The 13873-nt window shown below is 43.5% G+C and overlaps 1 protein-coding gene across 9 annotated transcripts in view; it reads left to right on the top strand.

Annotated features, from left to right (window-relative positions):
• Positions 1-5608, top strand: part of ZBED4 (zinc finger BED-type containing 4) — a 41936-nt gene extending 36328 nt beyond the window's left edge. For all 9 annotated transcript variants that reach the window (XM_072596534.1, XM_072596535.1, XM_072596529.1 and 6 more), the window contains one exon: positions 364-5608. In XM_072596534.1, the coding sequence (XP_072452635.1) occupies positions 713-4234 (3522 nt within the window). In that variant the 5' untranslated portion in view covers positions 364-712 and the 3' untranslated portion in view covers positions 4235-5608. The remainder of the gene's footprint in view (positions 1-363) is intronic.
• The last annotated feature ends 8265 nt before the right edge of the window (positions 5609-13873 follow it).

The raw sequence follows: 13873 nt of genomic DNA, 5'->3' as shown, positions 1-13873 counted from the left end.
ACATTGTCTGTTGTCTTTGACTTGAAGACCTGTTTTTTAGTGTTGTATCCATAGATATTGTAGTCATTATGTTTGTGTATTATTCTTCTGGTTCTGCTTTCTTCACTGTGCATTAGCTCATATACCTCTTCCCAGCTTTCAAGCATGAAGTTTTAAAAGTTTAAAGAATCTCTTTTGTTAGACAGATTCATGCTTTTTTCATTGACTTTATTTAATGGGATGCAAAAAGTTAAAATGGAAGAACATCTTTCCTGGTTTAATTCTTGGTAGTTTGGGGGAATTATATGTACATTTGTGGTGGGATCGAGATTTTAATATTTGACTCAATTTAGTATTTAATTTGATTTCATCTGTTATTTACAGGTGATACAAAAGGATCATGTTTACATTTTTCAAGATGAATGGGATTCTGACTTTGAGAAGAGAAGCTGAACCATCACTGCTCACATTTATGTTCACAACATGGAACATTTAGTATTCAAGAAGCTCAGAACAGCGACTTAGGCTCTTAAAGAGACTTAGAGGGTTTTATGAGTTATGCCTGCAAGTTTTTAGTAAAAGTTGACAATGAATCCTTTTTGCAAAAATGGCCACATTATAAAAGACTGAAGATTGGATGTTTGTGCTTTTGCACAAACTCAGGTCTTTGGATCCAGTTTTACTCCTAAGTTATTACCGTGCAATGATACAGCCAGAATAATCACTATCAATCATGGATAAGAATCAAGAAACATGTCCAAAAGTGGATAACAGTTTTGTGTTAGATAAAATCAATTTCAAAGTAGAACCTGAAGATAACATAACTAACCATAGTTCGGAAAGAATGAATTTTAAAAGTGAGCAAGAGGATGTGAGACAAACAGATAGTAGTGATGAACAAGCAGAATTCAAAGGAAAAAACTGTAGCAGTCGTCACCCTGGGAAATATTCTTCTCCTGACAATGAGGAGGATTATGGCTCTTTATTTTCACAGTATAGCAGCACACTGTACGATGTGGCAATGGAAGCCGTGGCGCAGAGTCTCCTTTCCAGCAGAAACATAAGCTCCAGGAAAAAGTCTCCAGCTTGGAATCATTTCTTTATTTCTCCTCGGGATAGCACTAAAGCAATATGTATGTACTGTATGAAGGAATTCAGTCGGGGTAAAAACGAGAAGGACCTGAGTACAAGCTGCCTGATGAGACACGTGCGAAGGGCGCACCCTACTGTGCTCATTCAGGAAAATGGGAGTATGCCCAGTATCGCCTCCTTTCCATCTCCATCCTTACTCCTCCCTCCACAGCCTGCAGACGTCGGCGACCTGAGCACTGTGTTGTCACCTATAAAACTGGTCAAGAAGATCACTGCCAAGATGCCCTCCCCAGACCGCGTGATGGAGGAATCCGGCTCAATCATTTCTTCTGAAGAAATGTCATCCGACTTGTCCATCTCAGAGAAGTGCAGCAAAGAAGAAGCACTGGTGGGCTCATCTCCACACCTGCCCGGTGCCCAGTATGATGAAGCTGTGGAGAACGTAGCAGAAAAGACTGTTGCAGTCCCAAAGAGCACTTCAGGTTCCAGGAGAAGGTCTGCTGTCTGGAAACATTTTTATTTGTCTCCTTTAGATAATTCGAAAGCTGTCTGCATACACTGCATGAATGAATTTAGTAGAGGAAAGAATGGCAAAGACCTGGGAACAAGCTGTTTGATAAGGCACATGTGGAGAGCCCATCGTTCCATTGTTCTGCAAGAGAATGGAGGTGGGACAAGCATACCACCCCTTTATTCTGCTCCTCCAACTCTGTTGCCTTCTTTACTGCCCTCAGAGGGAGATTTGAATTCCGTGGCATCTTCTCCAGGGAAGTTGGTGAAAGAATCACCTTCAGCTTCCTCTTCTCCTGATAGGCTAGTGGAAGAAATCCATTCTCATCTCAATCCTGGAGATGCTTTAATGGAAGATGTGTCTGTTCTATCATCTTCTGATGATGTAGGGGAAGCATCCTTGGTGTCTTCTCCTGAGAAGCAGGGGGATGGATTGAGTACCTTAATATTTGAGCCAGGCACTGTTTTTCAACAAAATAAAAAGATAATGAAAAGACTGAAGTCAGAAGTTTGGCATCATTTTTCGCTGTCTCCCACAGACAATTTGAAAGCAGTCTGCAGATATTGTAGTTGTATGATTAGTCGTGGGAAAAAGGGAGATGTTGGTACAAGTTGTTTGATGAGGCATCTGTATAGGCGTCACCCGGAAGTGATTGGGAACCAAAAGAGCTTTATTGACGCTAGTTTGGCAAATTCTCCTTATGCCACTTTGGCTTCTGCAGAATGTTCCTCTTCTAAATTGACTGACTTGCCAACGATGGTTACGAATGATAATCAAGTGATCTTTCCTGTTAATAGCAAAAAGACCTCAAAACTGTGGAATCATTTTTCAATTTGTTCAGCAGACTCAACAAAAGTAGTATGTTTGCACTGTGGACGTACAATAAGCAGGGGGAAGAAGCCAACCAATTTGGGTACCAGTTGCCTTCTAAGACATTTACAACGGTTTCATAGCAACGTGCTGAAAAATGATGCCTCAGAGACAGTGTTGCCCTCTGCTGCAGAGATACGTGTGCCCCTGAGCACAGAGTTACTAGGATCATCATCCTTGGATGAAACCAATGAAAAGTTTTCTGACTCTCACCCAGTTGCCAAAAAAATCACAAGTCTTGTAGCAGAAATGATTGCACTTGACCTTCAGCCATATTCTTTTGTAGACAATATTGGCTTTAACAGGCTGCTTGAATACTTGCAACCTCAATATTCTTTACCTGCGCCATCTTACTTTTCTAGAACTGCAATCCCAGATATGTATGATAATGTGAAGCAGATCATCGTTTCCCATCTTAAAGAAGCCGAGAGTGGCGTGATCCATTTCACCTCTGGGATCTGGATGAGTAGCCAGACTCGGGAGTATCTCACCCTCACTGCACACTGGGTCACATTCGAGTCGTCAGTCCGGCCCCATTGTGAAGACTACCACTGCTCCGCACTTTTAAATGTGTCCCAGGTGGATTGTGACTACAGTGGGGTCAGTGTTCAGAAGCAGCTGGAATGTTGGTGGGAAGCCTGGGTCACTTCTGTTGGCCTTCAGATTGGGATTACCGTAACTGATAATCAGAGCATTGGGAAAACATTAAATGAAGGGGAGCACTCCAGCGTGCCATGTTTTGGTCACACAATTAATCTGATTGTCAATGAGGCTATTAAAAGTCAGAGGATGGTTCAGAACTTACTTAGCATTGCGAGGAAAATCTGTGAGCGGGTGCATCGGTCAGCAAAGGCAAAAGAGAAACTTGCCGAGTTGCAGAAAGAATATGAGCTGCCTCCGCACCATCTCATTCAAGATGTCCCATCCAAATGGAGCACGTCCTTTCACATGCTCGAGCGCCTCATTGAACAGAAGAGGGCGATTGATGAGATGTCCATTGAATGCAGCTTCCGGGAACAGATTAGCTGTGACCAGTGGGAAGTCATGCAGTCTGTGTGCCACGCCCTGAAGCCCTTCGAGGCTGCAAGTCGGGAGATGAGCACACACATGTCCACGCTGAGCCAGGTCATCCCAATGATCCACATTCTCAATAGGAAAATAGAAATGTTATTCGAGGAAACAATGGGCATTGACACCATGTTGAAGTCTTTGAAAGAAGCAATGGTAAGTAGATTATCCTCTACCCTTCATGACCCAAGGTACATTTTTGCTACACTTTTGGACCCTCGTTATAAAGCTTCCTTATTTACAGAAGAGGAGGCTGAACAGTACAAGCAAGATTTAATCAGGGAACTAGAAATATTGAGTTCTACCTCAGATGATCAACCTGTTTCCAATGGGTGTGATATAGGTTCACCATCTACAAACTCTGTCGGAGAGGACAGCCTCTGGTCACTTATGGCCAAGCTTAAAAAAAAAGATCTAAAAGACAAGACAAAGCTGCCAGAAGAAATGGTGCTTGCCTACTTGGAGGAAGAGGTGCTCGAACACAACTGTGACCCCCTAACTTACTGGAATTTAAAGAAGTCGTCCTGGCCACCCCTGGCCAAGCTGGCCGTCAGGTTCTTGGGCTGTCCCCCAAGCACCGTCCCTTCAGAAAGACTGTTCCACAACACATCTAATGAAAACAGCAGCTTTAGCCAGTCCAGGCTGATGATGGAACACTTTGAAAAACTGATCTTTTTGAAAGTCAATCTTCCCTTAATATACTTTCAGTATTGAAATGAATGAACAAGCTGCCAGGTTCAAGCGATTGACGTCTATGGGACATTCACTGTCTTTGTGACTGGGATGGTTGAGTCGTTTCACATAGGGGCCATGTACGACATCCAATCAGTGACCCTGATTCCAAGGTTAGCGCGACTCTCCAGCTTTCAATCCAATGTCTACATGTGCCTTATCCATAGTTCTTCAGGCCAGATGGTGTATATATGTTTTTTAAGAAGTCCACACTAGGTAGAGTCTGTCTTGTCAGATTATAAAATATGATTATTAGGTTTTAATCCATAACTGTAAACTTTTAGGGGGTGTCAGTCATTTGTTTTAATAGAATGGCAAAAAAGAGAGAGATGTACACAGTTTGACTCTAGTTTGTTTTTTTTTATTCAATTATGTAAAAACCATGAACCAGGTACTGTATTTTAGTTCAGTTTTGCTCTTTATGGCAGCAGAGCAGTTTTGGGAGCTGTCCAGTGAAAGCTGGCTTTCAAAAGTGGAGGTCAAAGCCATTCTTTCCTGAGCAGTTGTTGACCTCTTGCTCTCAGGTGCTCAGAAGGCACAAACAAACCAGACGGGGAGAGCCGCTTACTAGTACTAGATTTTTAGCATTCGGACATGCAACTAAAGTTAGAGGTATTATGGAATATCTGTTATACAGGGATCTCTAAAGAAACTTCCCATTGGTTTTTGTGTTTGTTTTTTGTGTTTGTTTCTTATTCAGGTTTTACATTGTCCTCGAACTTCAGAAATATTCTGAGTATTTATATAAGCTGCTTGGTATTTTCACCAAGGTTTGTGAATTCATGCTTATGTTATTTAACAGTGCATAAGATGGCAAGAAATCTGCAGCAGAAGTTCAGTTAATTGATTGTGAAGCCTTTAAAATCCATTTTGTGTATCCAAGCTACGAGGCTCCTGGTGTCAGATCAAACATTGGTTCCCAAGTCGATTGAACGCATAAGAATCTGTTGTAGAAAACTGATTACTGTATTCCCTTCACAAGAATAGCCTTATAGACGTGGAGCACTGCTTAGTCTTTTTAAATGTACCTAGGGATGATTCAGCAGGCACGTGGGAGATTTTAGAATCCTAAGACATCAGAATAAAGTAAAAGTAGTCAGGTTTTCTTTGGACAGTATGTTCTCAATATTATTTTTGTTTTAACATCTAGAAAAGGGGTCAATTTCTCATTTCAGTTTTTAGATGAAATATCTGGGGGGTAATAAGTCACTCATTTGCCTATGAACTTTTAGAAAAGTTGTAGTTTTGTTAAAATACTGTACCTTTGCCTAATCTAATTTTTGCATTTACTATGTTTTAGTGTATTTATAAATGGTGAACTCAGTTTCTGAAATTAAACATTTTATTTGCAATTTTCTAGTGCTGGTGAACCCTGACTTTTATTTTTAAGTACAAACAATTTGTATAACCTAATTATTATATCCTATCAAAGTCTCACTTGATTCCAGATTGAAACTCAGTAAGCCACGCAGTCAGTTACCATTGCTGTTAGCTGGCTGTGCCCAGTGCTGGGGAGATCTGGGCAAGGATGCCCTTCCTCAGGGACAGGTGTGTTTGGTCTTTTGTAAATCCTGAACCAGGTAACTCCTCACTTAGAAGGAGGGCTTTCTGGGGTCTGGAGCCTGCGTTGGCATCACATAGAATCAAATGGCATTCACAGCTTTGTGGCGGTGACTCTTTGGTTCCTTTAAAGTTTCTACAGATGTGTTGTTTATTTTTTAAAAATTAAGTAACACCTCACTCATTTGGTAGAAAGCCATTTAACTTCACCAATGGGGAACAGAACTGAATACCAAAAAGGAAGTAAAAAAGGTCTCTGAATAGTTAAAATTGGATGGTATAAAAAGCATGGACCAAAACGTGTACTTCATTCGGAGATCCACAAGCCTTCTCTCAGACCCTGTTGATTCCTATTTACACATTTGTAATAAGTTCCCTCATCCACCTTCCTGACCCACCAGAGCAGATGATGCAGGAAGGTAGAAGTCAGGAGCCCTGTGGTGGGGGAACAATGTTGGCTGACTGTAGTGAGAAAAGGGGCCAGAGCAGCATGAGCTGGGCTGTGATTAGGCAAACACTCACATCACCCTGTCCTGGGAGCATTCCAGAGTGTTTCACTTTGGAAGCATAGAAGCAGTGTGGCGTGATGGGTCAGGAGCTGACCTTTCCTTTCCAAATCAGAAGACTGATTAAGGTCTGCTTCTGGCACCCACCTTGGTCATTCCTGCCCCTTCATGACCCAGGTGGCAGCAAGCAGCTCATCTGCATAGGAGGAGGGAAATCCACAATAGGATTCCCCCCGCAAAGCCCTCCTTACAGAAAGGCTCAGGTTTGGCAGCAGCTCCCAGACCACACGGTGAGGTGATGTTTGCAGCTCTAGCCTCTTGCAGAGAGGCCATCTTTCAGCATTGTCTGTCTTGATGGTGCTCTTCTACTTCTGCTCATTCACATGCATCTTCCCAGGTTTCTCTGAAACCATCCTTCAGTTCTCACAGCACATCCATATGATCAGGTCCCCTTTGTTCCCAGTTCTGTCACCGCAAAAAGCTGCTGTAGTTCTGTACATGTGGAACCTTTTCCTTCCCAGTATTTTTTGTTTGTTTGTTTCGCCAATACCATTAAAAAAAATGTTATTTACCAATCTTCCCTTCTAGCACAAGTATAGTCAGCACAGGGAACTTTTTAAACCACCTGAATCACTTCCCAATTGTATCCTTACCTGGAGAAATCCTTTCTCGTAACACAAAAATTTGAGCAAATCCCAGCAGACTTAGTGAGCGTGTCTTGACAGTGTGTGCAACTTGCACCCTCGTAGTGGGATGCTTTCTCCTTTGACCAAGATTAATCACTGCAAGTAGTCTGGATTTTGCACCATTTTAATGTGTTCATTTTATTATGGTCACTGAGTAAATTGTTCTCCTGATTTTACTTACTGCAGTCTGCATCGATGCATACAGGTTTTCCTAAGTTTCTCCGAGTTCCTCATGTCATGGTTTCTTAGGGTGCAACAACAAAGTTCCAACACAGTATGGAAAGGAGTGTCTCTGTGTGTCCTCTTCCCTTCTCTCCCCCTGTTCATTCATTGTGACAAGGTTGGAGCTGATGACTGGAGTTGTAGTGGGAGATTTGGCTGTGAGGGGTCATGGTCTGCCTCCATACTGTGGCATTCCTGGGGGTGGGGTCAGAAAACTGACCCTTCTCTCTCTCCTGAAGAGGAAGGGAAAGTGAACTACCTACCTCAGTAAATACAAGCATGAGGAAACAACTTGGGGTATGCAGCCAACATCCCCTCCATAAAGCAAACCAATTTCAAGAAGACCTAAAACTTACATTTGTGTTTAAAAAATGATCTGGAATTGGTATTGTGCAGAAGGGTTCCACCCAGGCAGAGGCTCCCTCTAAGGAAATATAGTCTGATTGGGCAGGCAGGGGATGAGGACCAGGTTAAGGTGCAGTTCACAAGTGTACACTTGGCCTGGGGGCTTCACGGGAGCCTTCCTGGTGGAGCCTTCCTCACCCATTCTGTCCAGTAGTTTGGCATCTGCCATTTTACCACATAACCTCCATGTCACAGAGACACTGGGATGGGCTATGGACCAAGTCACAATCCTGCAGATAGCAGCTGGCTACCAAGCACCCTAGACTCCATTAGCTGGACAACTGCAGATGTCTGGGAAATCTAAGCCAGTCCAAGAAAGGGAATGGAGACCCCCGAAGTAGAAGATTGTGCCGCTCGGAGCCAGCTAGCCTGGCTCAGCCCACCTCAGTGGTCCCCTAGCTTAGGTTGGTGTTGAGGGCAGAGGCACTTAGTGGGTTCCTGTCAATTGAGCCCACCAAGAAGAGACTTAACAATAGAATAAGAAATTTAAAAAACTTTTTAAGACACCCCCCCTTCCTCTGCCAAAAAAAAATGTAATATTTTACACTTACATAATAATAATAACTATTTTACATAGTTATTACTGACCTCCCAAGGTCCCCCTACTCAGTTCAGAGACAAAACTCCAGGTGGAAGGGACCTTAGTGGCCATCTACTCCAGTATATACCTCGAGGAAACCCAAGTGGTCATCCAGCTTCGGCTCCCAGACCTCCAGCGAGGGAGCCAGCTACTACAATCTGAGGGCTACCATCCATTATTCCAGGTTTTCCTCCTGGTTCTGCTAGAAGACTCCTGCTGTCCCCACCCCCACCTCCAGGCTTAATGGTTTTCCAATTCCTGTCACTGCCCTCTGGAGAGACCATCCAGTTGATGGATGGCTCTCCTAAGTTGTGGCAGCCCGACACAAGTTTCCCGATGGGGTCTGACTAGAACAGGCCTTTCCAGGGACGAGCCTGGAAGCAGTGCTTCTTAATGGACGTCACAGTGGTGCCTTGGGATGTCTCACCACATTGTGACTCACTGGACTTGCAGTCCATGAAAACTCTGCTTTTTCAGACAAACATGTCTAACCGAGCCTCCCCTATCATATACTTGGGGAGATAATTTTTGAACCCCTTAATGCTTCACTCCTTTTGAATTTCATCTTTTCATTTTAATCACTTTGTTGGCATAACTGAATTTCTTTTTCCTGAGGTAATTAGTCAAGTCTGTTAGGATTCTGACCCGCTCAACCACTGGGTGAGCATGAGTAAATATGGGAGGCATGCCATCTCTGTCTTTAACATTTTTCCTGGAGACTTGGAAGTGTAATGTGTAATTATACATCCCTGGGGTAGTTCACCAGAGCCGTGTTGGCATTTCAACATTAATAGCTACTCATCGAGTCCAGCCATTGAATCAGTTCAGAATGGATTTAACCACCCTATCACCTAATCTGCATCTCTGTCTGTCTCAGAGGCATAGTGTAAGCTACTTTACCCAATGCTGCATTTATCTAAGATCTAGGTAAGCTGTATCTATATTCCTTTGACTGAGACAGCTTAGTTATCCTGTCAGAAAAGAAAATGAATATTCTGGTATGATCTGTTCTTGGCAAAGCCATGGTGGCTCTTTGTAAAACACATAAACAGAAGCAAGAATTTATATGGCACCTACTACATGCTCTCCTTGTGTTAAGTGCTTTACAAATATTTAATCTTCACAACAATCCTGAGAGGGAGATTATCTGCATTTTACAGTGAGCTTAAGTAACTCGCCCAGGTCACAGACCTACTAAATGTTTGAGGTTACATTTGAACTCGGGTCTTCCAGACTCCAGGTTTAGCCTCTGTAAACAGCTCTTTCTCAGAAGTTCCTTAGCCACCTGTCAGTACAAGTCTGACTCACTGACCTATAATTTGGACTCTTTATTTTCTTCCTCACCTTATATTTGCCCTTTCTTGGCCTTGTGACGCTCATTCTCTGCAGTCTTCTGGCTATTACTGACACCAGGTCATCCCGCCACAGCTGAAGTCGTTCAGTCCTGAAGAAGGCATTCATCCTGGCCCAGTGACTCGGCCTCATCTGGGGCAGCTGGACACGTTCTGGTCAGGATCAGCTGGCTCTCATACATTTGCTATCTCTTATCTCCTTGGTGACAAAAAAACCAAAGCAAAAAGCGGCTCTGTCCACTCTGTGCTGTGAGCTCCCACCTCATCCACCCCTGCCGTTCTTGGTGCTCCTCTTTTTTCCAGGAGAACTTTAAAAACAACAAAAAATAAGACCACCCTTGTTTGTTGATGTTCTAATTTCCCTTGTCCCTACTTTCCCTCAGCTCATTTTGAGTTTTAGGACTCCTGATGGTATCTTTAAAATAGACTTTATCAATATTTTTAAATTTTTAGATTGATTAGATTTCCCCATAAAATCATTCCTTATAGCAAAAAAAAAAAAAAGCAGGAAGAGAAAATCTTTCAGTAAAATCATTCAATGAAGCCAAAAAAATCAAACAAAATCCTGACATGTATACAGTGTTCCACTTGTGCAGACCCTCACCTCTAGAGACATGACATGTAGTCGAGATGGTTGTGGCCCCTGTATATAGCCTTGGCTGTGCTTGCTTCACTTTCTATCAGTTCATAATGTCTTTCTGGGCTTCTGTTGTTACTGTGTTTGTCACTTCTTACAGCACAGTAATTTTCCATCACATTCATGTACTATAATCTGTTTAGCTATTCTACAATCTATGGCCATCTACCTTGTTTTCAGTTCTAACGTAAAAAATATTTTCAGTGTATTTGGAGCCTTTTTTTTTTTTTATCAGCAACCTACTTGGGATTTGTACCTAGCAGTGGAATCTCCGAGCTAAAGGTTATGGGCCAATTTTGCCACTTTATGGTTGTACCCATTGACAGTTCCATCAGCAATGCATTTCTTGTGCTTGTCTCTCCATAATTTATCCAGCATTGACCCTTCCCATCTTCTCTGTCCCAGCACTATATAGGATTAAGTCCCTCTTTACCATCTTTTTTGCCTATCATGTGTTGGTATGTCCCCATGGTATCCACACTGGGTCTCTTTTTTCCTCATCATCAGAATTGTTTCCTTTGGCCTTTCAGAATTAGAATCTTGAGAGTCTGGACCGACTTTCCCTGTATAATTTTGATGCCTCTTTCCCTCTCAATCTTTGATGTTTTCTCCTCGATCTTGGGTATATATCAGACCATGCCTACTTTTCCTCCCCTTGATCACAATTCCCCTCGATCACAAGGGAGTGGTCCCTCTCCTCCAAGTCTTTCATGTGAGACTCAAATCTGGAATAGTTTCCCCTTTCTGGATTCCTACACCATTTAAAAAATGAAATTGTGGTTACAGTGAATTGGGCAGTTAACTAGTGGCTCTTGTTTTGGGAGAGCTCCCATTCCATCTGAGCAGCTGACGTTGTGGGTCACTGTTGTATCCTATCCTATACCAGCATCCTGATGGTTCTTAAACACATTCATTTCCTCTTTGTCCAGATGGTCTACAATCTCTAGCATTCCACCCTCCTCGACCCAAATGTATGTAATTGATGCTCATAGACCGTCACGTATCAGATGAGAATGTAGAAAATGCCATCTATCAGTCACTGAATCAGTCAATCTACAATGTTTACTTAGCATGGTCAGTTTCTGGGGACCTTCCTTGAATTAATCAATATAAACTAGGAAAAAACAAGTCTTTCCTTGTTGAGTTTGGGTGGGGGGCAGCACTTGCTCACCAAATGAAAGAATGCAGAAGAGGCCAGGCCTGGAAAGGTCTGTTCTTTGTCAAAGATAATCAGCCATGCCCTGTGGGTCCTGGCTTTCTGGGTGCAGCAGACCAGCCTAGGAGTGGGGCAGTCTCAGCCACACCCTTGACAAAGAATGAATTGTGGGTTGGGGAAGATTTCTTTCTCTCTTCTCCCTTGTGACCTGTGAAAGGACAGAAGATTTGGACTTATGTCATTGGTATTGGCAGCAGTAGCTAACCTAAAGCCAAGGTGATTTTTTAAAAGCACGGGTTTGGACTCCTCTCTCCTCTACTCAGTCAAGTCCAATGACTCCCTATTGCCTATTGGAGGTGGCTGGGTGGTACAATGGATAGCACTAGACCTGGAATCAGAAAGATGGGAGTTCAAACTAGCTGTGTGACCCTGGACAAGTCACCGCACCCATCTGTCTCAGTTTCTCCATCTGTAGAATTGGAATCATAATATTCAACCTCCTAGGATTGTTGTAAGAGATTCAGCAAGATAAAATTGGTAAAGTACATGCCAACTTGAAGGCGCTATGTAAAATTCACTATTATTATCACCTCTGTGGCCAAACAGACATTCCTCTTTGGAATTTAAGACTTCCCACAACTTGGCTGCCACCCTACTTCCCTTGGTTTGTTATACTTTTATCCCTTTTGTATCCTCTATGCTGTGGCCACACTGGCCTCCTGTTCCTCCCCCATGACTCTCTGTCCTTGTGCAGACCAACCCCAGGCATCCCTTTTTCCTCATTACCTCTTACAGTCTGTGACTTCCCCCAAAGCTCAGCCCAAGTATTATGTTCTACAGGAGAATTTTTTCTAATTCCTCCAGCCTTTCCCGCCTTCCCTGATTGTCTCGTATATGGGAATGTGTTTTGTATATACTCGCATGTGCATGTACTGTACCCCTGATAGAGTGCAAAGTCCTTGAGGGCAAGACTTAGTGCCATGCACAGTGTCTGGCTCACAGTAGGTGGTTAGTGGTATTTGCTGCTGGTACCTGAGGATGTCGTTCATCTTGGCCTCCTATGCCAGCTTCCTGTCTGTCTTGGTCCACACACTGCTTGGGGGAAGAGACAAAAAGTTCAAGGCCTAGAGACTCTCCAGAAGCCACAGGATCCCTTGTGGGTTCTCGAGAAGGGAGCTGAGAATTACTGGACATAACCAAGTGACATCATGAAAATGAAATGGATCCTATTTCTACAGACAAGGAACCAATGTGGGAGTCATTTCTGAATCCGTTGTCAGCATGTACAGTCAGAACGCCACCTGGCTAGAGAAAAGATCAAAGTCAGAATCAAGTCAGAACCTACGGGACACCTGTCCACCCTGATCTCCTTAAACAAGCTCTTGTTGAAAAGGGAGAAATGGAGGCAAGAATGGACATTCACAGTCTCTGGCCATTTCCTAAGGAGTTTAATTGGCATCAATCAGCTATCACAGCAAGGAGGTTAGAGTCTAGAAACCCATTTCCAGCAGCAAACATCTGATGATCTCATTGCCAAGCAGAGACACAGCAGCGAGGAGGCACACTTACCTGAAGCATAAACTTGTCAGGCCTCCCAGAAGGGGATGATGGACGCAGATTAGCATGACCTCGTTAAAGAGGGAATAACAGGAAGAAGACATGGTGCAAAAGCTTGACAAGAGGTCCACTAAGCCAAGTCGTTCTGAGGGCAATCAAGGATAAACCAAAACACAACGGATGGAAAAGGGGAAACACAAAAACATCTTTTCTCCCAGGGATGGTGGAGGTACCACACGAGGACTCATCACAGTCCAGGATAACGGCATAAAGAAGTGAAGACATAGAGTGCTAACAGCAATGATAACCCGAGACCCAGAGGAGGGCTGTGCTGGAGGAGACACCGCTTTCAGGGAATGGGGACACTATGGAAGGCTTGGTGGGAAAATCATGGATCTGACTCCTGAGAAATAGAAAGAGACGGTTTTCTTACTGGGAGAGGCTTTTGTGAGCCTTTCCCCAGCACAGGGGTATGTAATGATTGGGGAACGATTATCAGTCTCCCTCCTGCCTGCTTATTATCCCAAACAATCTCATCCTTTCCCCCTGGGGTAATTCCCCAGTTTGAAGTTAACTCCCGCCCTCATCACCCTCTTTGCCTGCCAGTTGAAGGCTCAGCTCACATCCTCCCCTTAGCAATCTCGAAAAGTCTGGTGGGGAATTCTTTGATCTCCATGGCCTCCCAAAACAGCACCTTGCTCATAGGTACAGGTGCAGCATTAGGCACATTTTCATTCTGGATTTCCTTTTGTCAGAGGTTGGTATCCCCACTTGGGCTTTGAGTGCCTCCAGGCCAGGGGCAAGGTTCCACTTTCTCCCTTAGTAATTCAATGCCAGCACCCAGAGGCAGGTGGTTGTGCAGTGAACCAGACAGGAAACTAGACCAGAAGTTGATGCACTGAGTTCAAACCCAGCCCAACCCTTATTGACTGTGACTATCCTGGGAAAGTCCCCTCTTTT

Source organism: Notamacropus eugenii, chromosome 3 (genome assembly GCF_028372415.1).
Source record: "Notamacropus eugenii isolate mMacEug1 chromosome 3, mMacEug1.pri_v2, whole genome shotgun sequence".
NCBI classification, from domain to species: domain Eukaryota; kingdom Metazoa; phylum Chordata; class Mammalia; order Diprotodontia; family Macropodidae; genus Notamacropus; species Notamacropus eugenii.
This window is presented reverse-complemented; position numbering and strand designations above follow the sequence as displayed.